We start from the raw sequence: 25,909 nt of genomic DNA on the forward strand, positions 1-25,909 counted from the left end.
CTTAATGCTAAAATATTTTAAATTATAAATTTACTAGCCTGGGTACCCGGTGTTGCCCGGGTGTCTGGAGGTGTGTATTGAGCAAAAAAAAAAAAGTCGTAGTAGGCAGGTTGACACGAACCAGTACCACGAAAGAGGCAAAAAACATGAAAAAAACCTGACGTCTTTGCTGTTGCGCCCATCGCCAAACCGGAAGTGACGTAGGTTTAAATTAAGGATAGACAATGTAAAAGGGGGATAACTTTCGAAAATATCAGCGAAAAAAGCGACCCCTCCTTGTAGAAAAATGCCCAGGTGAGGGTGAAACAATTAATATTTTTAACCAATTTTTCGATATTTGTTGTCGAAGGGTCGATCTTCAAAATGATACTAATCTCGTGAAAATCTGTCGCCTCTGTCGAAAGTATTTGTGAGATATACATTATACATACATACATACATACATTTAAACAGACCGGTGAGAATTAAATCATAGATTATATTTTTACTAGAATATTTTCTCCTTTCCTTTTCCAGTTTTAACAAACAGTCCTTTACTTTTCCATGTTTAAGCTTAACCATATTACTTTTCATGCTTTTATTTTTCTATTGCAATATATATATATATATATATATATATATATATATATATATATATATATACTAGCATTTCATCCTGGCGTTGCCCGGGTGTTTGGATGTGTCTGTTGAGAAAAAAAAGTGGTAGTAGGAAGGCAGGCTCGAACCCGTACTGCGAAGGAGGAAAAGAACGGGGGGGGGACCGTACGTCTATGCTGTTACGACCACCGCCAAACCGGAAGTTACATTTTTTTAAATTAAGGCTAGACAATCGAAAGGAGAGGATGACTTTCAAAAATATCGGCGAAAAAAAGCGACCCCTCTCCTCTGTAGAAATGTTCCCAGTTGAAGGTGAAGATATTATTGTTTTTAGCCAATTTTTCGATGTTTGTCTTCTGAAAGGTCGTACTTAAAACGATACTGATCTTGGTAAAATCCGTCGACTCTGTCGAAAGCTTTAGGCAGACATGCAAACATACATACATACATAGATTTATATATTGGTAACTAAAAATTTTCGACCCAAACCGATTAAAAAGCTTGCCCTATCTCTGAATACCCTTTATGTCAAATTTCAAATGTTTAGACCAGAAATTGTCTGAGTAATTTGGTAGAGACCGCAGAGGTCAAAATTTTAAAAACTTTGACCCCTATTATGACCCCTTAACATTTATTGTTTTGGGCTCACATCAAATTATTAAGTTCGATCCATGTTCAAGGAACCTATATCTAAAATTTCAAGTGTTTAGACCCAAAATTGTCGGAGGAGTTTGGTAGAGTTCTCAAAGGTCAAATCGACCCCTTAATCGCCAAATTTCTGACCAAAAACCGATCACTTCGATTTTCCCAAATCTCAGTAAGCTGTATATCAAATTTCGATTCTATAGACCAAAAATTGACTGAGTTATTGCGTAGGGAAATGTACACAGACACACAGACACTTTCACTTTTATATATATATATATAAATATATATGTGTGTGTGCGCGCGCGTGTGTGTGTGTAAATAACGATAATAAACCATAAATAAAGCATTAATTTTGAATTTTAGTAGAAATGTTTCACGTTATTAAAGCATGACTGAATGGCTTATATGGGTTCTAATCGTAACTAAGTTACTTGTATTTGTTTAAAAACAATTTAATTTTTGATAACGGATGTTGCACGCTATCTTGTTTCAATGGTGTTTTAATATTTAAAATGGTTGGATGATGGTGTGGTCGACGAATGGGTTATAATCTAGTGTAGCACGTGCGCAAACCATCCTTGTGAAGTGTTAATTTATCTTTTCCTTTCTGTTTAATACACACACACACACACACACACACACACACACACACACACACACACACACACACACATATATATATATACATGTATGTATATATATATTTATATACATATATACATATTTATATACATACATATATATATATACATATATGCATACATATATATATATACATATGTATACATATATATACATATATATATATATTCTCTTATTTTTCTTTGTCTTTTTCTTTTTTCTTTTTATTCTACGCTTTTACTTGGTTTTTATTACGCATTTTTTTTTTCTGTTTTTAATTTTTTAGTTTTTTGTTTATGTTTGCATAAATCCGGCATAATCACGTTGACACAATGCACTTTTTTTCTTTTTGACGGACTAATTTCTGAACATTCTGTTAGAGTGTAAAAAGAAATTTGCCGTATTCACGAACGTTTGTGACCTCCATAGGTCGTCTTTAGGCGAGTGATAAAAAAATGATAAAAAAAAAAAATAAATAATGAAATAATTAGTTGAATGGAAAGACGATTAAAATCGTTTACAATACTTAAAAGCATTTATTACAAAAAATTAAAAACAAGCCAATTATTAATAAACAATAACCTACATCCGACGACAGTATTCTCAAAACTAGAAACGCTGTGTACGTCTTTAAATGCCCTATAGGAGAATGTGTCTCCAAAAATAACACGTACATTGGCATGACTCGAACCAGCATCTCTCGTCGATTAACATGTCATCTATCTTTCCCAAATAGCTCCATTTATCAGCACCTCAGAGCATACGACACCACCAAAACTGAATTTAGAGACATACTAATAAAAAACACTGCCATTTCAACTGTTTCACACTGTGATGTGCGCCTCCCGATTATTGAAGCCTTGTTGATACGTATTTAAAAAAAAAACTGTTAACGAGGCTTAATACGAAACGGATGGTACGCTTAAATGCTTTTAAGTATTGTAAACGATTTTAATCGTCTTTCCATTCAACTCACTATTTCATTTTTTATTTTTTATTATTTTTTATCACTCGCCTGAGGACTACCTATGGAGGTCGAAAACGTTCGCAAATACGGCAAATTTCTTTTTACACTCGAACAGAATGTTCGGAAACTAGTCCGTCAAAAAGAAAAAATGGATTGTAAGAGAAAAAAAAAACAATAGTTTTCTCTGCTTTTCAATGAAACGTGCATAAAGGGGGAAATGCTGCCCAAGTATATATATATATATATATATATATATATATATATATATATATATATATATATATATATATATATATATATATATATATCTGTGTGTGTGTGTGTGTGTGTGTGTGTGTATTATGTATATATAGCCAGACCAAAATAAATGCTATTTCAAGAGTAACAGGTTGAGCGACTCTTCCTTGACCCCTTGTTTTAGAACATTTGTTAAGGAAACTATTAGCTAGTGAGGTGAATGATTACTTGTCCCATTTGGGAGGGGGGTATTAGAGAGTCCCTAAAGATACGCTCATATTTGTTTTGCTCTTGACCACTTCTAAAATGTTTTTCTTTCTTGGAGGAAACCATCCATTCGTATACTCCATCCAGATATTATTTCTTTGATTTATGATGTCCCTTTTAGCTTCTACTCCCATTTGAAGACTGGCTTGCTTGTTTCCTGACAACCCTGAAATCAGTGGACGATCTAATTCTTAGGAAAGAGTTAGGAGTAGGACCTTACTTACTCTCGACCTTTATCGTAGATGTGTAACTCAATGTATTTTCGTTGCAGGTAAAGATTCAAATATGCTTTTGTTGCGGGAAAGATTCAAATATACTTACCGACGGGTAGAGGACTGATATGGGTATACTGCTCTTGTAGGTGTATTTTTGGCCTTTGGTCAATGGACACGTAAGACCTTTTCCCATGCAGCCGTCGGCGTTCTCTGTGCTAAAGGGCAGTTTTATTCCAGCAATTATACCTTTTACGCGGTCAGTCAAGACAGATGAATCCTGGGCTGAAAGTAACAACAAAATCAAACGCGTTATTAATTCTTACCGACTCTATAAAATGCCGCTCAAAGGCACGTCTTTTAGTCATGCTCCTGCGGATGACTTTTGGCCTTTTCAAATCTATATTTCTCTTCGTCTGTTTGTTTGTATGTCTGCTTGTCTCTCCGTTGCACATTTTCTCAGAAACTACTGAGCCGATCTGGGTGTAAATGTGTATGAATCTTTATGATAAGATGCAGCGAACTAAGTATTATGGTATCCATTCGATGCTCATGCGTAGTTAGGGGTTAATGAATTTTAATAGGGATTAGTATTTAAGTTCACTTTTTCTCGGAAACTACTGGGCCGATCTGGATATGGACTTCTGTTATGATAATGTGCAGTGAACTAAGTATTATGGCATCCATTCCATGCACACGTACATATTAATAGGGATTTATAGGAATTAGTACTTAATGAAAAAATGAGTATAACTTGAACCATATTTAACCATCAATCTGGCATAAAGAATGCGTTCTAAGTCAACGGTCTATACCTTTTGCTCGTTTTTAACGATTTAAAAAGTCTAGTCTATATAATAAGAAGCTAAAGCAATTTCATTTTTGCATTACGTTATCACTATTCATCTCTTTTTAAAAAATATGTGATCGTCCAATCACCGAAGATTAAATGCAAATAAGAAATTGTTTAGTTTCATCTGATGGCGCTATTATGTCGAACTTGAAACTCTAAAATAAACCTTTGAAGTCTTCGGAAATGAATAAATCTACTTAAGAGTAAGATATATAACAAAGAACTACCGACTCCACATTTTGATATCCTTATGCCTAATCTGTTACACTACATCATTTTACTTTAAAGCTAATAAATATTTAAAAGTGCAGTGCCTGCTCTTTCAAAATATGGCACAATAATAATGCGGGGTCTTCGTCGTGCCGGACGTCCATACAATGGAAAAATTCCACAAACTAATACACGAGTTTTGGAGACAGATTCCGATATTTTAAAACTTCATTAATCAGAGTACTTAGATAAGTATGTTTCGCTTAATGTGGTACTATAATATTGTGGGGTCTGCGTTCGCGCCGGACATCTATTGAATTAGCTGTAACATGCAACAGATGAAGGATACAAATGTGAAATTTTCAGGGTTCCGTTAATAATCAAAATTTATAAATTCTTATTTTATTTGAAATAAAACTTGAAAATATTTCTATCTCCTAACTAGTCACCGTTTATAAAGATCCTAAGGATACTCGAGGATAAGAGATAACGGGTTTATGAGGTGGACTGTGAGACAACAACGTGATGGTTGGTGACGATTATTGGAACTGAGCAAAATTTTATGATTTAAGGGGACAACTCAACAGGAATTTCTTAAAATTGGACATGAAAACGATCATGTTATTGTTAGCTGAGAAGCAGCTCCGTGGTATTGTGTTTAAAAAACAGGTAGTGCTTGGGAGAAAAAAAACTTTGTACATGAAAGTTCTAGGTACACAAGGGAAGATAAAAATTATATACAATGGTTGTAGCTAGAAGAGTTTTTGTTGTAATACTAAAACATGAAAAGATGTCTAATATTTTGAAACACAATCTGCAAAAGAACAAATAAATGTTACTTTTTTTCATCAAGATTTAAATGCTTCAGGATGACATAATAATTGACATGACATTGTCTTGGATGATAGCTAGATAAATGCGTTGAAACGTTCCAGATATCTCTCAAGATTCATTCATGAGAGTGGCTAGCATTCGTCTAATGTCTCATATTAAGATCCAAAAGAAGACACAACGAAGAATTTAAAATAATATATTCTCAAAATTAATTGCATACCATAATACTATGCACAATATTTTTCTTCTAATTTCTACTTAAACTGTAATCTATAGCTGAATAGTAATATGTTAAAAGTCAAATGCGTTTATACAGGACAAATAAATAAGACTTTTATATCATGGAACATGATGTGTAAAGAACAAATAAATATTTAGTTACATGTAAACAATGCCATAACAAACATGTGCTATATATTTGCAACAGCTGGTCGTTCAAATGTGCTTTTATTTCTATATAATTGCTAAATCTACATTTGTCACTGGGTTACGATGTATACACACTGACAGTAAGTAAAACACAACACAGCTGATCTATCAAATTACACTTTATTTTATTTCACGCCGACAACAGTTTTTGGATTTACAGTTATGACGTGTGTTGACATCAGTGAAGGCATGTGGGGGTAGTGTGGATGTTTGGTGGTTAAGAATGCTTCAGCTTTTTTTCGCTCTGTGACTAACTGCCTCGCTTTCTGTTTGTATCGATTTATATAAACATTCTTTCCACTCGGAATGTTTAATATTTCCCATTGGCTATTGTCTCAATCCTTTGACCGATATCTTCTCACATATTTCTGGTGAAATTATGTATTCCAATAGACAATGGTCGAAAGTCAATCATTCCTCAAATGGAATCAGTCTACGTGTGTGCAACCCATCGAATGCCTCCCCCTCTCGGGGTCACCTGCCAAATATTCAATACATGGTGTTACTTCGTATGATAGACATCAAGAGATGTGTTAGGACACCGAAGCGGTCTCTCATGGCTAATAATTGCAAGTGAGTATCATGCGTCTAATATTTATTTATTTTTTGTTGTTTTCTTCGTCAATATTTAGCTAGCGAAAGACGATAGTAACCGTGCAGTATCAAGATCAGTTGGGTAGTTGTAGTTGCTATTTTTTCTGGTTTCAACAAACTTACTTATGGCATACCATATGAGTGGCGTTCCAGCTTTGAAAGCAAAAAGTGTCATTCCCTCGGATTGGCAGGCATTGTCTCTGTTTTGTGTGACTGGCTCGAGAATTGATGTGAATCCAGAAAAGTTGCAACTTTTTTTATTCTTATTTCATTCCATACGTCATCTTATAGTTTACGAACGATCTCTCGCTTCATGCTCTTCATGGTCTTCAAAATAGGACGAGGATGGCAACATCCTTCAGGTCAAGCACGTCGTCACATAAGCGGCAACGGTGATAGTGGCCTTATGATAATCTGTCGATCGTCAGCGAACACTACAGCCGCTGACAACACCACCAGTGGGAGGTGATGGTAGCTGAGTGGTTAACGATGCGGGATGACAACCTGGGTGTGCCAAGTTTGAACTTAGTTCGTTCCACAGAAATATTTTCATTTAGGAACGTTGACAACCTTCTCGTGATCCCTTCTGTAATTACCGATATCGTTTTAGAAAGAATTCCTAATAGAATGAATGTTCAACAAAAACACAAACAAACAAATCACCGCCAGCGATAGCGACTACTATGACAGCAGAACAAAAAGAAATGCATTTCGTAACACCGTGACAGCACCAGTCTGGATTCTGGCTGAGAGGCTTCCAACCATTATCACACGGAGGCAGCGTGGCACCACCATTTATTTGAGCGAGCATGCAAACTTTTGCTCCGATCCCACTGTTTTTTGTCGTACTAAACGGGATAGTTACATACGTGTTGATCGGTGGGATAAAACTAACCTATTTTATGACGGTCTAAACCCAGCAGTGAGTTTAGTAGTTATGGAAAATTATATCGTTCGACTGTAACGTTGTACACGTTTACACACGCGTTAACACGTACACACTCGGGACCCAAAATGTTGTAGAATCGGTCGCAAAGGAGACAAAGAATGTGAAAGAACTTCAACTCGCTGTTTCAGGTTTCAAAAATAAGATCTTTATTCTTTATTCTCTCGCTACGAGTGACCGCGTTAAGGTTTTGACGTCACCCACGTCTCTAACATGATCTTCATCTCTAAAGTGATTTTTATCGCCCCTAACGTGATCGTCGATCTGTGCTCACGTTCTTTTCATTGTATTTTGTCTTCCGTACTGTGACGTCACTTCGCACACGGCACGGCATTTGTATACAGTTGCTAAACGCGCGTCAGCGCTTTTTACACGACTATTTGGTCTAAATTTGGCAAAATGTCTGCCTGAACGATCTGTTCAGTAAATTATCAAGCATCTCATTTTGATATCAAAAGGCACGATTTAAAAAAAATACGCTATAGAAACAATAATCTAAATTAGTCGACCCCATGTGTGCTTGTAAAGCAGAAATTCACATTTAGAGCTTATTTTATTTATTTACTAACGGAGGGTACCCGGCGTGGCCCGGGTGTTTGTAGTGTGTGTTGGGGGGGATCAAAAACACCCTGTTTAAAAAAAACCGTTGGCCGGGTGTTGGGAGGTATAAAAGAAGAAAAAAGTTTTAGTAGGAAAGTAGGCTTGAACCCCGAACCTTTGACATGGAGATGGAAACGAAATGAAAATAAAAACAAAAACCCTGGGACCTAGCCATCTCGGCCACGAGCGAAGAGGAATGAAAAGCCTCATAATTTAACGTTTATAAAATGAAATTAACAGGTGCGAGAAACTTAAGTTGCGTGATGTTTGACCTTGAAACATGACGCGGCTGCAAGCCAGTTTTCGCTTGGTTTATACTGAAATGCGAAAGATATACGAGACGCTCTAAAAATCTGGAAAAAATAGCGTGTGAAAGTCGGGCAAATTAAATAGACAGGCGACCCCCATTCGTAACTCATAGATATTATCTTTTAGACGTGATATAAAAAAAAGTTTTAAGAAGGAATGAACCGACCGAGAAGTCCAGCGAAAAAACCTTTTACAGACATACACAAAAACCGAACATACATACATACATACATACATACATACATACATACACCTATTTTCGCTTTTATATATATAGATTTATTTATGTATTTATTTGGGTGAAGAGGTTATGGTTGGATAGTTGCATGGTTGGTTGGTTGGTTGATAAGGCAGAAAGTCAAGATGAATAACGTAACTTGGAAAAACTAGTTCCATCTTTTTATGGACGTAAGGGGCTCCTACTTGGGATTATGCCTACGGTAGAGAATTGGGTAGTGAAATATCTCTTCGCATTACATTTAAATTTCTGCACATTAATACGGCCAGGGAAACAAGGAAGATGGAAGGAATTCCGAAGTCTAGCAAGAAATTATAAGAGTAAAAAGCTTTTCAGCATCTAAGGACCCCTACAGTGAAGGGTAGAGGCGTCTCTCAGGTTATTCGTTGAGAGATCACAATTGCTACGAGTTCATCAGTGCATATTTCATTAAAGTGCTTGTAAAATAGGCACAGGGATACAACACTGCGGCGATGAGACATTGGTTGGAGCTTGGTTGAAGTGCGAGACATACATATTATATTGCAGTTTCTTTTTTTGAACCCTGTCTAGGAGAAAGAGACCAGAGACATATGCGTATGGTGGTTTTGTAGATGTCACATAGCGCTGACGACTATATGCAAATGCCGAGCGAAATGATGCCACAGTAAGGAAAATAAGACCATAAAAAGAAAAAGCCTCTTCTAGAAGACGATCACGTTAGAGACGTAGATGGCGTTCGAGAGCACGTTTGAGAAGACGATCACGTTAAAGGTGTTACAGCCATAACAAGAAGTCACGCGTGGTGGGAGAATGAGGAAATAAATGTCATTGTTATGAAAAAGTGAGTTTGAGTTATTCTTTGTCTTGATCTCCTTTGCGATGTAGACTGCATACAACGTGTTGGGTCCCGTGTGGAAACATGTGTGTAAGTGTAACGTTACATAGATACATGATGCTGTATCTGCCTATGCTTTACTTAAGAAAACGGTCACCATCTCATATAGATAAAACCACACTTTCACAACTTAATATCAACGTTTATTTGTTTAGAGCGAACACTGGAATAAAAAGAGAATTGATAGGTAGCTTAAAATTTTTTTTATTATATTTGGTACAAATAAATTTTGCTCGAAGCCTGACTTGTTCACCAAATTTAGGCCATTGTTTTATCGCCAATCAATGTATATATGACGAATGAACAGACACTACACATCTGTCAAAATAGAAGGTAATGCCTAAGATGATGTACAAGTTAGTATTTATGAAAATCAACTTTTTAGATTCGGATGCCCATAATAACCTATATTGTACTCATTGTCTATCTCTCTTAAACACAAGATAAGCATCTGCTACAGGCTGGAACATAGGTGTCCTATATCCATAGTTTTCCGGCTTGAAAAGTTAAAAGTGTCATCCTGTCGGGTCGGTGATCATTGTCTCCGTCTCGGTCGACTGCCTCAAAATTGATGTAAAACCAACAGAATCGTAACCATTCATTTGATTACATCCCCAGCATCTCAATCACGCTGTTTCGTTGAATTTCCCTGCGATAGTTTTTAACCCGTAAATGTGCATTGCTGGTAATATCCTATAAGATTTTATTTATGAAAAAAAAAAAAAAAAAAAAAAAAAACTTTTCAGCTATGGATGCCAATAATAATTTATATTGTGCCTATACTAATCTCTCTTGAACATAAGCTAAGTTGACATAAACTCAACCAGCAACATCAATAGTACGGTTGATATTAATGGGCTATCTTGGTAGTTTCCACTAAAAAAAATTTTTTTTAATGTTTTCTTTCCTTCGTTATTTATATTTTCTTGACAATCAATGTTTTTTTTTCTGTTTTCCGATATGTTATAATTACGTACACTTGTTATGGCGTCAGTTATTCCAATCTATATTTCGTATGTTGCTCCCATACTTTTCTATCATCATTTGGTGATACAGTGTTAAAAGGAGTTAATGTTCAGGAGACATGGAGAAAATTACAAATTATTTGGGTCATCTACGTTATGAATTTCATAAATTACTATTGTTGTTGTTGTTGTAATAATCTTCATCCATATTATATTTCTCTGTCTGTCTGTTTGTCTGTCTGTCCGTTCCACTTTTTAGGAAAGTACTGGGCCGATCTGGCTGAAATTTTGTCTGGTCCTTTATTCTGATGAGGTGTATCGAACTAAGTATTATGGTATTCCGTCGATGCATAGTTAGGAGTTCATAGGTATTAATAGGATTAGTATTTATTGCAAAAAAACAAGCGCAAATATAACCATATTCAACCATCAATTTGGCATAAGGCACTCATTCTTAGTCAACGGGCTATAACTTTTGCTCGTTTTCACGGGTTAAAAACTACTACTACTAGTAATAATAATAATAATAATAATAATAATAATAATAATAATAATAATAATAATAATAATAATAATCTACTATCTAGGACAGGTAAAACTAACTTCTCGAACAAAACAGATTCGCATCATTTTCATATATCTTTTGTAAAGATTATAATCCAGGATACAATAGTACTAAATCTTATGTCTAGAATCCTTATTCCATTTTTGATCAAATTCTATTACATAATTATGATTATAAAAAATATCTAAAATTGAAGCCTTAAGCTTAAGGGTCCTTAAGACCAAATTGAAATTAAAATAATTGTGTATAATTTATGCCTAATGATTAAGGATCAAATTCAATGAAAGTCTTATATATTGATATATTGTGTCCATATTATACCCCCCTGCGTAATAAAATCAGTAAAATACTCCAAATAAACTGAAAATTGTTGAATATTTATTAATTTATATTTAATATTTATTGACGAAATGTCACAAAAATTGAAGATATCTGAATTTTTACGTTGGGCTTTCATATATTTCATAAAATTAAATTAAACTAATTATAGCTCACATTTGGATCCTTCACGCCTAATAGCTCTGTGCCAAATTTAATAATGATCGGTTAAGTAGTTTATCCCTTGATATCGATAGATATTATTGTACTTACACGCTATGAAGTCGACTTCAATGGAAACGCTAGTGCCTTTCTTTAGGACGCACGGGCTGCTTGCGCACTTGCTGACTCTGACATCAACGGCGTAACCGGCATTGGACGCTGCAATATGAACAACATTTACAATATGTAAAATAAATCACTTGTATACTTAAGCTTATATAAAACATGTTTAACTGCATCTAGTAATTATATGCAAATGAGCTATTGTCGAATATGTTATATAAAAAGCATGTGTGTTAACAAATTAAATAATTTGTATTATTAGGTAGAGCGAGTAAGCATGGAAGCAATTAAGTTACAATTTTCAATTTCAGATAAATGTTTAGTATTTTTCAGTAATTGCAGCAATTTGCAGTGTCAAGAAATTATTTGCGAAAGCTAGAATTTAGTATTATGACTCATAAAAAAAAAGCTAGCAATCTTTTGAGAACTATATAATCTAAGAAATTAGCAAAGGAAATCATTCGCTTCAAATTTTTAAAGCTTTAAAGGGAGAGAAATCAAGAAAATATGTCAAATGGGAATTCAACAAAAGAAAAAGAATTCAACATTGCGAGATTTATGACATGTGTAAAGAGAATTAATAAGAAACCCAACATGCGCCATGTGCTTTCATATTTGAGGCCGCTGGGGCTCCTATGTTGCCAAGGTAAACAAGGTATAAAGTATTAAGGCAGTTTTCTAAGGTAAAAAATAAAATCAATTGTCCTATTTCCATGAAATAACATAAAGAAAAAGCTTCAACAAGAACTTGCTCCAATACTCACAAAAAAATTTAAGCGTTGTCTTAAGGAGAAGTGCTTCCCAACAACCTGGAAAACCTCATCAATATGACCTGTATTTAAGAATTTAGATGATAGATAATCTCCCTCTCAGTACAGACCAATAAGTCTCCTGTGCGTCATGAGTAAGTTGCTGGAATCCATATTAAATAAAAAAGTAGTCCACCACCTCAGCAGAAATAACCTTCTTAGTGACATGCAATATGGTTTCCGTTCTGCTAGACCTACACAAGATACGCTAATGGTTTTATCTCATAGGATTAGCGAATTTCTCGACAAAGGCTTCCTCTCTAGGGCAATTGCTCTTGACATATCAAAGGCGTTTGATAGGGTATGGCATAAAGGCCTACTTCACAAGATTTCCAGCTACGGTATAGCTGGAAATGTCTTGTCAATTATTAAATCATTTCTCTCTGATAGGCTCATAAGAGTAGTAGTTGTTGGGCAGAAATCAGAAGCTCACAGTATTAATGCTGGAGCCCCTCAAGGGTCTGTCCTGGGCCCAACTCTTTTCCTGATCTACATCAATGATCTCCCAAAACCCATACTTAGATCATTCGTTGACATCTATGCTGATGACACTACCATCTATGGCAACACATCAAAGACCGTGATTGACCAAGTTCTCTCTGATTCTCTCTCCTCGGATCTTGAGCGTGTGGTATAATGGGGAAAGAGGTGACTTGTTACTTTTAATGCATCTAAAACCAAGCTTTTATCTTTACATTACCATTGTTCTGATCCCCATCTGGCATTAATTGGAATGAATGACTCTAGTATTGGAAAAGCTTTATATTTTGACAAACTTCTGAGCTTGACATTTACTCCTGATCTGAAATGGAACATGTACATCAAATATGTTTCACAGGTCGCTGGAAGAATGGTGGGATCTTTCTACCGCTCCAGTAGATATCTCACTGCTGATGCAATTCTCTATCTATATAAAAGCCAAGTAAATCCAGGGACAGAGTATTGTTGCCACATCTGGGCAGGAGCTGCTAGAAGCAGCTTATCCTGCCTTAACAGAGTACAAAATGGACTTCGTAACTTAGTGGGGAATGCCCCTTTTCTCTTCCCTGTAACCTCTTTCCCACAGAAGGGATGTTGCGAGCCTTCTTTGTTTTATCGTTATTTCCATGGCAAGTGATTGTATGAGCTCAAATCTCTGGTCTCCCTCGCGATTCTTTCTCGAAAAACACCCGTCTAGCTGAAACCACTTTCAATAACTTTCCTAACTCTTTAACTGTGCCTAAATCAAAACGTAGATTCCATGAACAAAGCTTCTTTCTTAGAACTGCACGCCTGTGGAACTCTTTCCCGTTTGCTTGTTTCCCAGCTGACTACAACTTGGTTGTCTTCAAATCCAACATAAACAAATTCTTCATGAACCGTTCCATTAAGTAATTAAATCTACCAAATGTCCATTAATAACGACTACTACGATATTATCCCATTGATTACTGTACACTCAATAACCCTTACCCTCAAGTGGCCCCAGTTCCTTGATAAGTGGGTGACTCCTACGTAAAAAGAAAAGATTGCAGTGGGCAGAAAATACATGAAAACTGATTGGAGTAAAATGCTTTTGACAGATGAATCACGAATCACCCTCGATAAGCCCGAGGATGGGCTCGCGGATGGGTTTTTGGACGCCAACAAAGGGCGGTGTCATCGTGATATGAGCTAGAATTATTAGTAATGAGTATGGCTATGACAAGAGAATATTCTTACCATTGTTTTGACTCTCGAGCATATATTCGACACAGGTAGACACAGTTAACCAATCGAGAACCACATCACTCTATATAAAAACATATAAGATATTTACTGATATATACTCGAGAGTCAACATAATGAAAAGAATATTCAGTTGTTATAGCCCTTGTAATGAGTTTGTGGGTCCAGACAGTGAGAGACGAGGTCAAAATAAATTCCAAATGTGACTGTGATCCTCTAGAGCAACATTTCTTTGAATGGCTTCATAATCAGATTTTAACTAAGTGTTGATCTATGAGTTTTATGCAAGAAGACAACGAGCACATGATGCATCAAATCCTGATTAAATGAAAAGGGATTTTTTGAAGATCTTATGGGCTGGCCTTCAAATATATGTGATTTGGGTCCTATCAAGAACCTGTAGAGTATCCTGAAGAAGAGATATTCATTCATATGAAAGGCAATTCAATAGCATGTATGTTCTTTGAGAATCGGTTAAAGTGGCAAACCAGCGACTAATTTGCGCATCTAATATCAAGTGTAAACAATCGATTACTGAGAGTTATGGAAAAGAAAAGGAAATTCGGGCAAAACAAAATTTTTTTCGGGGGGGGGGGTCTCATTATTTTTTTTTTTTTAATATGTCGTTATTTTTACAAAATGTCTGTTTAATGTTTTCCGTTTAAGAAATTGACGAATTTGTTCTAAAATGTTTTCATATTATGTTTGTTTTTATAGTAGTTTCACAAGGCATAATAATATGAAAGTATCATAATAAAAAGTGAATGAGGTTTTTTTAATGATCAAACGTGTGAGAACATAAAATAATGAGTAGAAATGAAAATCGAAGAGCAAAGAATATGAGTAAACGCATCATGCTTGAGACGGCAACCTAATTTTAAAAGCTCGTTTGTCTAGTTACAATCCAAACTTTATATATATATATATATATATATATATATATATATATATATATATATATATATATATATATATATATTAGCAAAAGTACCCGTCGTTGACTGGGTTCAAAAACAGCCTACAGAAAATGGACTCTGATTTATAAAGTATGATAGGTTATGAAAAGGAAGGGTTGTAAAGAGATAGCTTCGAATTTGGGGGTATCAAAACTAAAGCAAAATATGATGAAAGTAAAAATAAAATAGATAAACCCCATAATTTATTATACCATACCTGTTCACACTGAAATACTTATCACAATATTCTGTGGATCTATATTAAAAAAAAAACCTTGTTAAACTTTGTGACATATTTCCATTCTATGTAGGTCAGGGGCGAACGAACACCCCATAATTTTATTATACCATATTTCTTCAAACTGAAACATAATAATCAAAGTATACTTACGCAGATAGATATGAAAAGTCTTTATTAAAGTTTGTGCCTATTTCCATTCTATGGAGGCCAGGCGCGAACGCAGACCCCACAAGTTTATTATACCATCCCTATTTAAGTTAAAACATACTTATCAAAGTATTCTTATGTGCATCTATATCAAAAACACTTGTAAACGTTTTTTTTTTAATTTCATTTTTTTTTATTTCCATACTTTGTGGACCAGGCGCAAACGCAGACTCACAATTTTAATGAACCACTGTTCTGCCAGATCAAACATACCCATTCCTGTGTCTCGATACATCTTCTATCATTATATGCAATCAGTTTTTTAAAATAGTCAACCATATAGGAGCCTATTCGTGACCACACACACACACACACACACACACACACACACACACATTCAGCTTTATATTATATATATATATATATATATATATATATATATATATATATATATATATATATATATATATATATATAGTCTTGAAAGTTTCTTTAAAACCTTTAAAACTATATAAATAAATATTGTCCTTCTTTGGAACATTATTTTGCCAGTAAGTCTATTTATCTCCCGTAGCCTTACTTACATGAACAAAAAATAGTACCAACGTTCTTAAAGGAATCATCAGTTGTTAACCATGAAACACTGTTTCGGGGATATATATATATATATATATATATATATATATATATATATATATATATATATATATATATTAAAAAATGCCAGAAAATATAAGATTTTTTTCTTAAAAGATGAAGCAAGCTTTCGTCCCTTTGAGAGCATTTTCATGCGATTTATTTTTAAATAAATCATTTTATTCCTTGAAGATATAAACTTTTTCTCTGAGTAATAAGTCCGTTAGGATGTTAAATGGACGGCTTTAAGTCTTTTAAAGTTCCACACGCGGCTCACGTGATAAATGTATTAAGAAATAAAAAAAATAAACTTGTTTCAAATTATCGTTATGAATAAATGCTTAATTTTTTGATAAAAACCAAACGATATAAAATTTTTGAAAGGATGTTTATTTACCTTTAAATGCACTCACGTGAGTCGCGTGTTGCACTTGAAAAGACTTAAAACTATTTCATGATCGGGCAACGCCGGGTGGTTTGCTATTAAATCATTCAAATTAATCACATGTTTAATTAAACTTTCCAGCTGGAGTACACTTTTTACTGCATAATGTTTAGCACGTCATCTGGTTTTACGCCATCTTGTTTTAGCATTGCCGCCATCTTAATTTTAACAACGTAAGACAGTGTTAGTATAGCTATTATTATAGCAAAATAACGCCTCCTGATTTTTCTTGTCGGGTTTCGTAAAAATAAGTAAGGTTGTCAGAAAAAACAAACTATTGATTAGCGATCTGAACGAGAATATATTATTTCTAGGGATTAAATAAAGGGTTCCGTTCGAAATTCTGTATAAATTCTTGAGTTCAACAGAATGAGTTCAAAAAAAATATTCCAAAATTCGACAAGATACACATTTTGTCGGAGGTTATATCGGCTGAAACGTTGTGTGAATTACAATTAAAAATGAGAACAGTAGTCTTAATATTCAAATGATCTCACCCTGCATTTATTCAACGTTTAAAGTGGGGACATCTATATTAGCGTTTGTTGTTAACCCATATTTGTCACGGACTGAATATGACGTGATCGCGTTAAGGAAATGCATTATTGCCAAAGGCGAAAAATAATTTCCTGTATTGAAATAGGAATAATGTAGTTATCCCTTCCCGAACTTTGCGTGTCGGAGACTAGAGAAAATATCAATAAAATATGCTAGAGAAACTCCCTGTCTGAGAGTACATCTTTCAAACTGCTTGGCCTAACATTCACAGGAAACATGAGCTGGAACAATTATATTGAAACATTGTCAGGGCCGCTGCGAAAAAGGTAGGCTCTCTCTACCGTGCTAGAAAACTACTGACACCTGAAAGTATCCTGTACCTCTATAAGGCCACCATTCGCCCATGTATGGAGTATTGTTGTCACATTTGGGCTGGTGCATCTGCTACTAGTCTCTCGCTCCTAGACAAGGTTCAAAAAAGAGTCGCCAATCTGATAGGCCCTGAACTGGCATCTAAGCTTCAGCCTCTGTCCCATCGACGAAACGTTGCATCCCTCTGCTTGTTCTACAAGTATTTTAATGGTGAATGCTCTGACGAACTGCAGACACTTGTGCCCCCACGACGTAGACACCTTCGACAAACCCGACAGGCAGCTAAATCCCACCCCACACAGTAGAGATCCCTAGATGTAAAAGATCTTTCTACTCTAGTAGTTTCTTCCCCAGAACCGCTAGACTCTGGAATTCCATTCCAGGTCCCTGCTTCCCTAAATGTACTGACATGCAGAAGTTCAAGTGCAACGTGAACCGACATCTTGCTGCCCAAATCCCTACATAGTGCCCCAGTAGTTGCTGCCCCTGATAGTAGCCCCCTACACCAAAGTGGCAATGTGCCTTGTTTGGGGTGAAAATGTAATAAAAAAAATAAAAAAGAAAGAAAACAGTGACAGAAGCGATTGCATAGAATTACGTCATTTCTTCAATGAAAATATTAGTAAAACAAACAGAAGAAAACAAAGACGTATAAAGACCAAAAATGCGATTTAGTTGGCATTTAAGCGATAAGTATTTGTTATGGAGTAAGTTGATATACCTATTTCAGGAATTAACTTACCGCGAGACTATAGATATAGTTACATCTAACACACTATTATATATAGTATATCGATTCGTACTAATTATGTCACCTAGAATCATGAATTGTAACATATTTTTGCTGATACACATTTTGTTCACAACAACACTGTGGTTATCTTGATTATTAACGGTCTGCAAAGCACAACAATGGCGCTGAGGAATTCGAAATTTAAACCGCTACAATATTTGAAAACCATATGGTAGGCGAGTACTTCAGCTACTAATAACTAGCAGGGAGGCCCGACGTGACCGTAAATTAAATAATGATCAACGAATGTTTCACACTCCCATATTTTTATTGTCAACGAAATCGCCTATTTTCCAATCAAATCGGTTGATTAGCTCCTCTAGTTGGGAACCCATCGTGGTGCACCATGAGGAAGCTTCACATTCCTCCTCGCAGTGGCATTCTACAATACATGGTAGTTTAAAATGCACTGCAGAGAACATATTGCTAATTTTATAAAATTATTTAGTATGTAATAGCTTGAATTGAATGGCAATTTTACATATAATGGCTTGAATTAAAGTTTATAGTTAAGTATAATGGTTTAATTGTGCCCTAAGTAGAAACATTTATTTTGTACGCGCCCCTTGTCATATCAAAGAACCTTACTGTTGATTTTACATGCCTGGTTTTTTTGCTTGTGCGGTGATAATAGCTTGAATTTAAGTTCAAAATGAAAAAGTCCAGTACCATGGGTCGATTTTGCTTGAAACAGAAACGTTCATTTCGAACGCGTCCCTGTCACATCAAATAATCTACTGTTGAATTTATATGCCGGACCTTTCTGCTTGTGTGGTAATAAAACTTCTCAAATGCAATTGTGATGTTAGGCTGTATAAAGTGTCTCCCATCAGATTTTTTCGATCATCGATTATCGATACTTATCGAAGACATTCCGATACAAAACCTATCTAAGAACCCTGACAGATAAATAAAGTACATTTGTTTGAAATTTCATAAAAATCGACCCAATCGTTTCAGAGTCCATAGGAAGGAACTCGCACAAACACACAGAGACAAAGTTCCTTATATATATATATAATCAAGAGTGTAACCTCTCTCCTTCTCTCCCCTCTCTCTCTCTCTCTCTCTCTCTCTCTCTCTCTCTCTCTCTCTCTCTATATATATATATATATATATATATATATATATATAAAGAGAGTGAGAGAGGGGGGAGAGAAGGAGAGAGGTTACACTCTTGATTATTTATTTGTGTTGTGTTCGACAACTGCACTCTGAGGATTATCCCGGATTAACAACAAATTAGTAGGTTTATCTGTCTCACCCGGTGAATTAAAGTATTTGGATTATTCGGACTACTAATCACGTCTTTCTTCTTATTTTTACAACATTTCAGCCAATATAACTCCAACCTTCTTCAGGTACAGCTTTTCGAACTTCAAATACTTATATTAAACCCGTAAACCTACACAGAATTTCGAACAGAACTCTTTATTTAATCCACGGAGGGAGATTGTTCTCGTTCCGTCAGCCATAACCGGATAAAAGTGTTAAATATGTGAAATAACTGTTGACAGCATTATGACAGATGCTCTTGATGGCAGTCGCTGAGAGCCAACCCTACATTTCTCCTTTATCTCTATTTTGTGTCTTTTGGAGGCTTTTTTTTTTAGTCATTTTTTTCCAAATTCGGCAAGCGACAACTGAAAAATTCTGTTGCCAAATCACTTTGAACATTTGTCTTCAATCTTTGTAGTAGATAAACATTAATTTGCATATCAACGAACCAACGACATTATAAGGAGACGTTGTTTAGCATGAAAGAGACGAGACACGGTGAAAAGACGTGCGCATCATGGCAATATACTTTTTATATAATTTTTTTTTTATATCCTAATTTGACCACAGTTTTTTCATTCGAAACAATTTATTAAACTCGTAAAAAATTACTCAGCAAATAAAAGAAATATAGGGAAATAAAAGAAATAAAAAGGAAGAAAAACACATGACGTACCCAGAATTTATTTATGTCGTATTCATTGTGTCATTATCTCTCTTGTTCTTGTAATATGTATATATACGCGTATATATGTGTGTATATATATATATATATATATATATATATATATATATATATATATATATATATATATATATATATATACGTGTGTGTGTGTGTGTGTGTTTTTATGTGCCCATATATATAGAAGTTAGAAAAGCATTTCATCGAAGGCATGAAAATTGTTAAACAAAATGTTTTTACTACAGGCTTTAAAAATAAAGGTACAAGATTCAGTTTGAAATTTATTTATCTTCAAAGTGCACTTTTATAAATTTTACAAAGTAAGGTATAAAAATTTAATTTAAATTAAATCAAAAAATTACCTTGGATTTATTTTATGTAATGTACATTCTGTTGCAATTTTTAAAAATCATTGAAAATTTTATATCTATATCATTAATTGCTAGATGAAAGATAATGTTTTTAAAGTGCACCAAAATGTACATTACATAAAATAAATCCAAGGTAATTTTTTGATTCAATTTAAATTAAATTTTTATACCTTACTTTGTAAAATTTATAAAAGTGCACTTTGAAGATAAATAAATTTCAAATTGAATCTTGTACCTTTATTTTTAACGCCTATAGTAAAAACATTTTGTTTAACAATTTTTATGATTTGGATGAAATGCTTTTCTAACTTGTATCTTATCGTTTTAAGATTAAATTTTAAAACTCTCCTTCTCTCTGTTTCAGTTGGTATTTCTCCTCACACCACATCTCATTTTTTGCAACACCCCTCTTTGTAATACAGATCTAAATAATGAGAAAATTTGAATTTTTTAAAACAAAAACTTTAAAATAACTTTTTTAGATTAAATTTTTTTAAACTTCTTTCAGAATAGAAAATCTTTAAAATTTAATAAGGAACATATTTTATATAGGTTTCATTAACAAATATTCAGTACATAACGAGAAAAATAGAGATGAAAATTTCAAAAGGACTGTATAACTGGTTACGGTCAATAGTAGTCCTCGCCGGCGAAAGTCTTTATTATTGTTATTCTATTATTATTATTATTATTTAAAACATTTTGTGTCCTGCTCTTTCGCGCGAGGACTAATATATACGTATATATATATATATATATATATATATATTTACATATATGTATGTATATATATATACATGTATATGTATGTATATATATATACATATACATGTATATATATATATATATATATATATATATATATATATATATATATATATATATATATATATATATATATATAGGTTCAATCCTTGGCTTAGGAGAGATGCTAGTCTAGCGGCACTGATGAGTTGTGATGCAACGAAACAGGACTGTATGTCGATGACTACATATATATATATATATATATATATATATATATATATATATATATATATATATATATATGCTAGGAGATATCTTTCGCTAAAAGTAACGAAAAATTATATTTTGCCAGTGTTCAAATTCAATATTAATCTGCATGTATTGTTAAAATAATCGTATGAAATCAAAGACTTACACCAGTAATCTAACTTTTCATATATAAATAATTGCCACCATTTGTGATGACGTAAATAAAAAAAAAAAATAACACCCACTGTTGAGGTTTTATTACAGTGCAGTGAATTTTTTCAAAAATCATTCCCAATAATGGGGACTAAGTGTGGAGTGATTATTCGACTTGCTATTTGTTTTCTCATTTCGTAAAACTTTTTTGTCAATGACAGGATGGAAATACATATATTTGTTTATATAGAAATCAATACGCATTAGACTTTGAAAGGTAGATAGTAGTTAAAAGAAAGAGAAAGGAAAGATACCTTTGAAAAAAACAAAAACAAAGAAAAAGCCTGGATTAATTTGAATTATTAGCAGGAGATAAAACTAAAAAATAATACTATAATGCTATAAAAAAGCAAAACATAGCAGAAAGATAAACAAAAGTGCATATATATATATATATATATATATATATATATATATATATATATATATATATATATATATATATATATATATAAAATACGTATTATGTTCGTTTGAAAACAAAAACAAAAAACAACGCATTATTTACAAAATATACAGCCATTTACTTTGTTTGAAAATTATGTTGAAATTTCAACATAATTTTCAAACAAAATAAATGTCTGCTTATTTTGTAAATCATGCGTTGTTTTTTTGGTTTCAAACGTATATAATACGTATTTATTTCATTCAAACTCAACCGACGCTTCTAAGGAACACACACACACACACACATATATATATATATATATATATATATATATATATATACATATATATATCTATTTATATATACATACACACACACACACACACACACACACACACACACACATATATATATATATATATATATATATATATATATATATATATATGTATAGATAGATCCTAGACAAGGTTCAAAAGAGAGTCACCAATCTGATAGGCCCTGAACTGGCATCTTAGCTTCAGCCTCTGTCTCATCGACGAAACGTTGCATCCCTCTGTCTGTTCTACAAGTATTTTAATGGTGAACTGCAAACAATTGTGCTCCCACGACGTAGACACCTTCGACAAACCCGAAAGGCAGCTAAATCCCACCCCAATCAGTAGAAATTCCTAGATGTAAAAGATCTTTCTACTCCAGTAGTTTCTTCCCCAGAACCGCTAGACTGGAATTCCAGTCCAGGTCCCTGCTTCCCCAACTGTACTGACACGCAGAAGTTCAAGTGTAACGTGAACCGACATCTTGCTGCCCAAATCCCAACATAGTGCCCCAGTAGTTGGTGCCCCTGATAGTACACCAAAGTGGCAATGTGCCTGGTTTGGGGTGAACATGTAATATAAAAAAAAGAAAGAAAAAAGATCGATAGATATAGGTTAGTGCAAAATTAATGTCGTTTTTATATATAGCCGAACGTTAAAAAACGACATTATTTTGCACCAACATTATATATATATATATATATATATATATATATATATATATATATATATATATATATATATATATATATATATATATATATATAAGTGATAATCTAAGAATTTTAGTTAATTTTTATAAAGGTGATAGTCCAGCAACAGCCGTTAAAAAAGTTTTTTTTTTTAAAATACTCACTGCAGTTTTGATAAGGCGAAGCAGTGACCAATGTTGCGGCGGCAAATGTTAAGGCAAGTGCCAACAATTTAGAGGTGTTCTTCATGGCTGTTTAACGGATTAATCAGTGAAAGATGTCAGAGTTTACGACTGCGATGTGTGAACTGACAAATCCCCAACGCGGCGAGGTTTTTATATCGACGGTCTCTCATGGCGGGAGATTAGTCTCAGCCAATGAGTGTTGATATTTCTGTTCAGATCAGGACTGTATTCTGACCTAGTGGCGTGATGCGTGCGAAGAGTTACCCTTGTTTACACCTGTCATAATCTAACAGGTGAAAACAAAAACATGGAGAAATCAAACTAGAAAGATCAGTTTCAAATTAAAAACATTCAAGCTCAAATTTAAAAAAAAAAGACCAAGATAAAATAAAAGCAGATCAACTTCAAATTAAAAAAAGATCAAGTTAAATATTTTAAAACTCAATTTGCATAAAAACTCCCAACTTAAACGAATATTAAGTAAAAATTGAATAGATAACTTCAAATTAAAAAATTATAATTTTAACATTATGTTCTTTAATTTGAACTTAATTTTTTAATTTAAAATCTTTTCAATTTAAACATGATCTTTAAATTTCATGTTGACTTTAATGATAATATTGATATTATCAATATCATTATTTAATTTAAAAAAAAAAGATCAAGCTCAAATTAAATGATCCACATCAAATTCAAAATATTAACTTCAACATGATTGCCGGGTTTAGTCGAAGGTATTTACGTCGAGTGGACACCTGTTCTACTAGTTCGGTAGAGCATATTCCATTAAAGAACTTGTAAAACTAGCATACATAGGGATACAACATAAAACAGTTGTTTGAGCTTTTTTTTTTTTACAGCACGACCTATTATATTGGCGAATCTTTTTTTAACCCTGTCCAATAAAGACTGTTACAATTATTGGCCTACTTGCTGAAAAAACGTTATATATTCATCACAATAGCCGTTACCCGTTTCGCACCACAACATTTCTCTCACGGTTCTCCTGAAAATATTAGTTCTTATCAGTCAGATTTTACTTACGGATATTACGTATTAATGTCTCGGTTCTTGATCTTCTATTTAATCCGAAAAAGAGAAAGGATGCATACTCATCCTAGTAGCAGTTATTAGCTTTGTGTCCCAGTATTGCTTTCGCGTGTCAGCATATCACAGTGTATGGAAACTAGCGTAGTTTTATTTCTAAGTCATAAGAAATGATAATAATGATTTGTATATGAAAATTTTAATTGCTGACGTAATTCTATACTTTCCAAATGTATATTTTCGTAAACGAGCGAAGTATAATTTTCCCGACAATTTTAACTGAAGATGTAGACAAGTAAGAAAATAAAGGACACAATCCAAATGTAATAACTATCTTTTTCCCCTCCTTCTCCTCTAATTCCACCATTTCTCAGCCAGGGATGGTTTTTTCTTCTCCACCAAAGCAACCAGATAATTTTCATAATTTATTTTAGCAGACGGCTCTTCAAGAACCTGTTCTCATTGGACATGAAACGACAATATCATAATCAGCCAGAAAGTAACTCCGTGGTATTTTGTTCTACAGACGAGCAGCTATATATATATATATATATATATATATATATATATATATATATATATATATATATATATATATATATATATATATATATAACCCAGCCTACCTGTGGCACGGCGTTGCCCGAGAATTTACAGTAAGTGACGAAAATTCAATGGCCAAATTAGGAAAATAAAATACAAACTGTACTATATGCAGATATGTTTCCTTCAATGTTTACGTATAAGGTGCGTCTTAATAAATGTTTTTGTAAGAGATAGAAAAGTCCGAGGCCAAAACGCTGTGTGTACGCGACTTGATAAATAAAAGACAAACCGTGCTATGTGTAGATGTGATATTCGAGTTTCATTTAATAATTACATAATAGAAAGGTGCATGTGAACAATAATGAAAAGATAAAAACGTATAAAACAAACAAAACTGTTATCGTCGTAATATTATTACTAATTAAAGTAATAATAATAGTAATACTGAAAGTGATTGTTTCTAAGGTGTAGTGACAATTGCCGTTGGCGGCTATTGCGTCATTCTGCCAAACTAACACTGAAACGTGGACGTTAGTGATTTTCAAGTTTAAGGTAAACGTGGTATGAAAGAAAATGCATTTAAGCAGTTGAATAATTCACTGGTGTCATTTGACGAAGTATGAATTTGAAAACAGACCCGGTGAATTCGGGTTGTGTTGGTGGACTCTATTAAAAGAGGACAAAAATTTGCTGCCACGTATGATGTTCCATTTTATTATATATATATATATATATATATATATATATATATATATATATATATATATATATATATATATATATATCATTAAACTTTGAAGTTTTTAACCTTTTAACTATATAAAAATATTTTAGTCCTTCGTTGGAAACTTATTTTGATATTAAGTCAATTTCCTGCAATCGCTGAATCAATTTGCTTTCACGAATCTTCAATAGTCCTAATGTTATATATATATATATATATATATATATATATATATATATATATATATATATATATATATATATATATATGGAAATTAAGCTACATAGAATA

General features: G+C 33.5%; 1 protein-coding gene across 1 annotated transcript in view; it reads right to left on the reverse strand.

Moving 5' to 3' along the window:
* LOC145256102 (NPC intracellular cholesterol transporter 2-like) overlaps positions 1–23,439 on the reverse strand; it is a 34,656-nt gene extending 11,217 nt beyond the window's left edge. Inside the window, exons 1-3 of the mRNA XM_080114689.1 lie at positions 23,281–23,439; positions 11,561–11,668; positions 3,659–3,834 (exon numbers count right to left, since the gene is read on the reverse strand). Of these exons, the coding sequence (XP_079970815.1) occupies positions 3,659–3,834; positions 11,561–11,668; positions 23,281–23,365 (369 nt within the window). The 5' untranslated portion in view covers positions 23,366–23,439. The remainder of the gene's footprint in view (positions 1–3,658; positions 3,835–11,560; positions 11,669–23,280) is intronic.
* Positions 23,440–25,909: the final 2,470 nt, after the last annotated feature.

This window comes from Euprymna scolopes, chromosome 32, assembly GCF_053919585.1.
Source record: "Euprymna scolopes isolate OS-2025 chromosome 32, ASM5391958v1, whole genome shotgun sequence".
In the NCBI taxonomy this organism is placed as follows: domain Eukaryota; kingdom Metazoa; phylum Mollusca; class Cephalopoda; order Sepiida; family Sepiolidae; genus Euprymna; species Euprymna scolopes.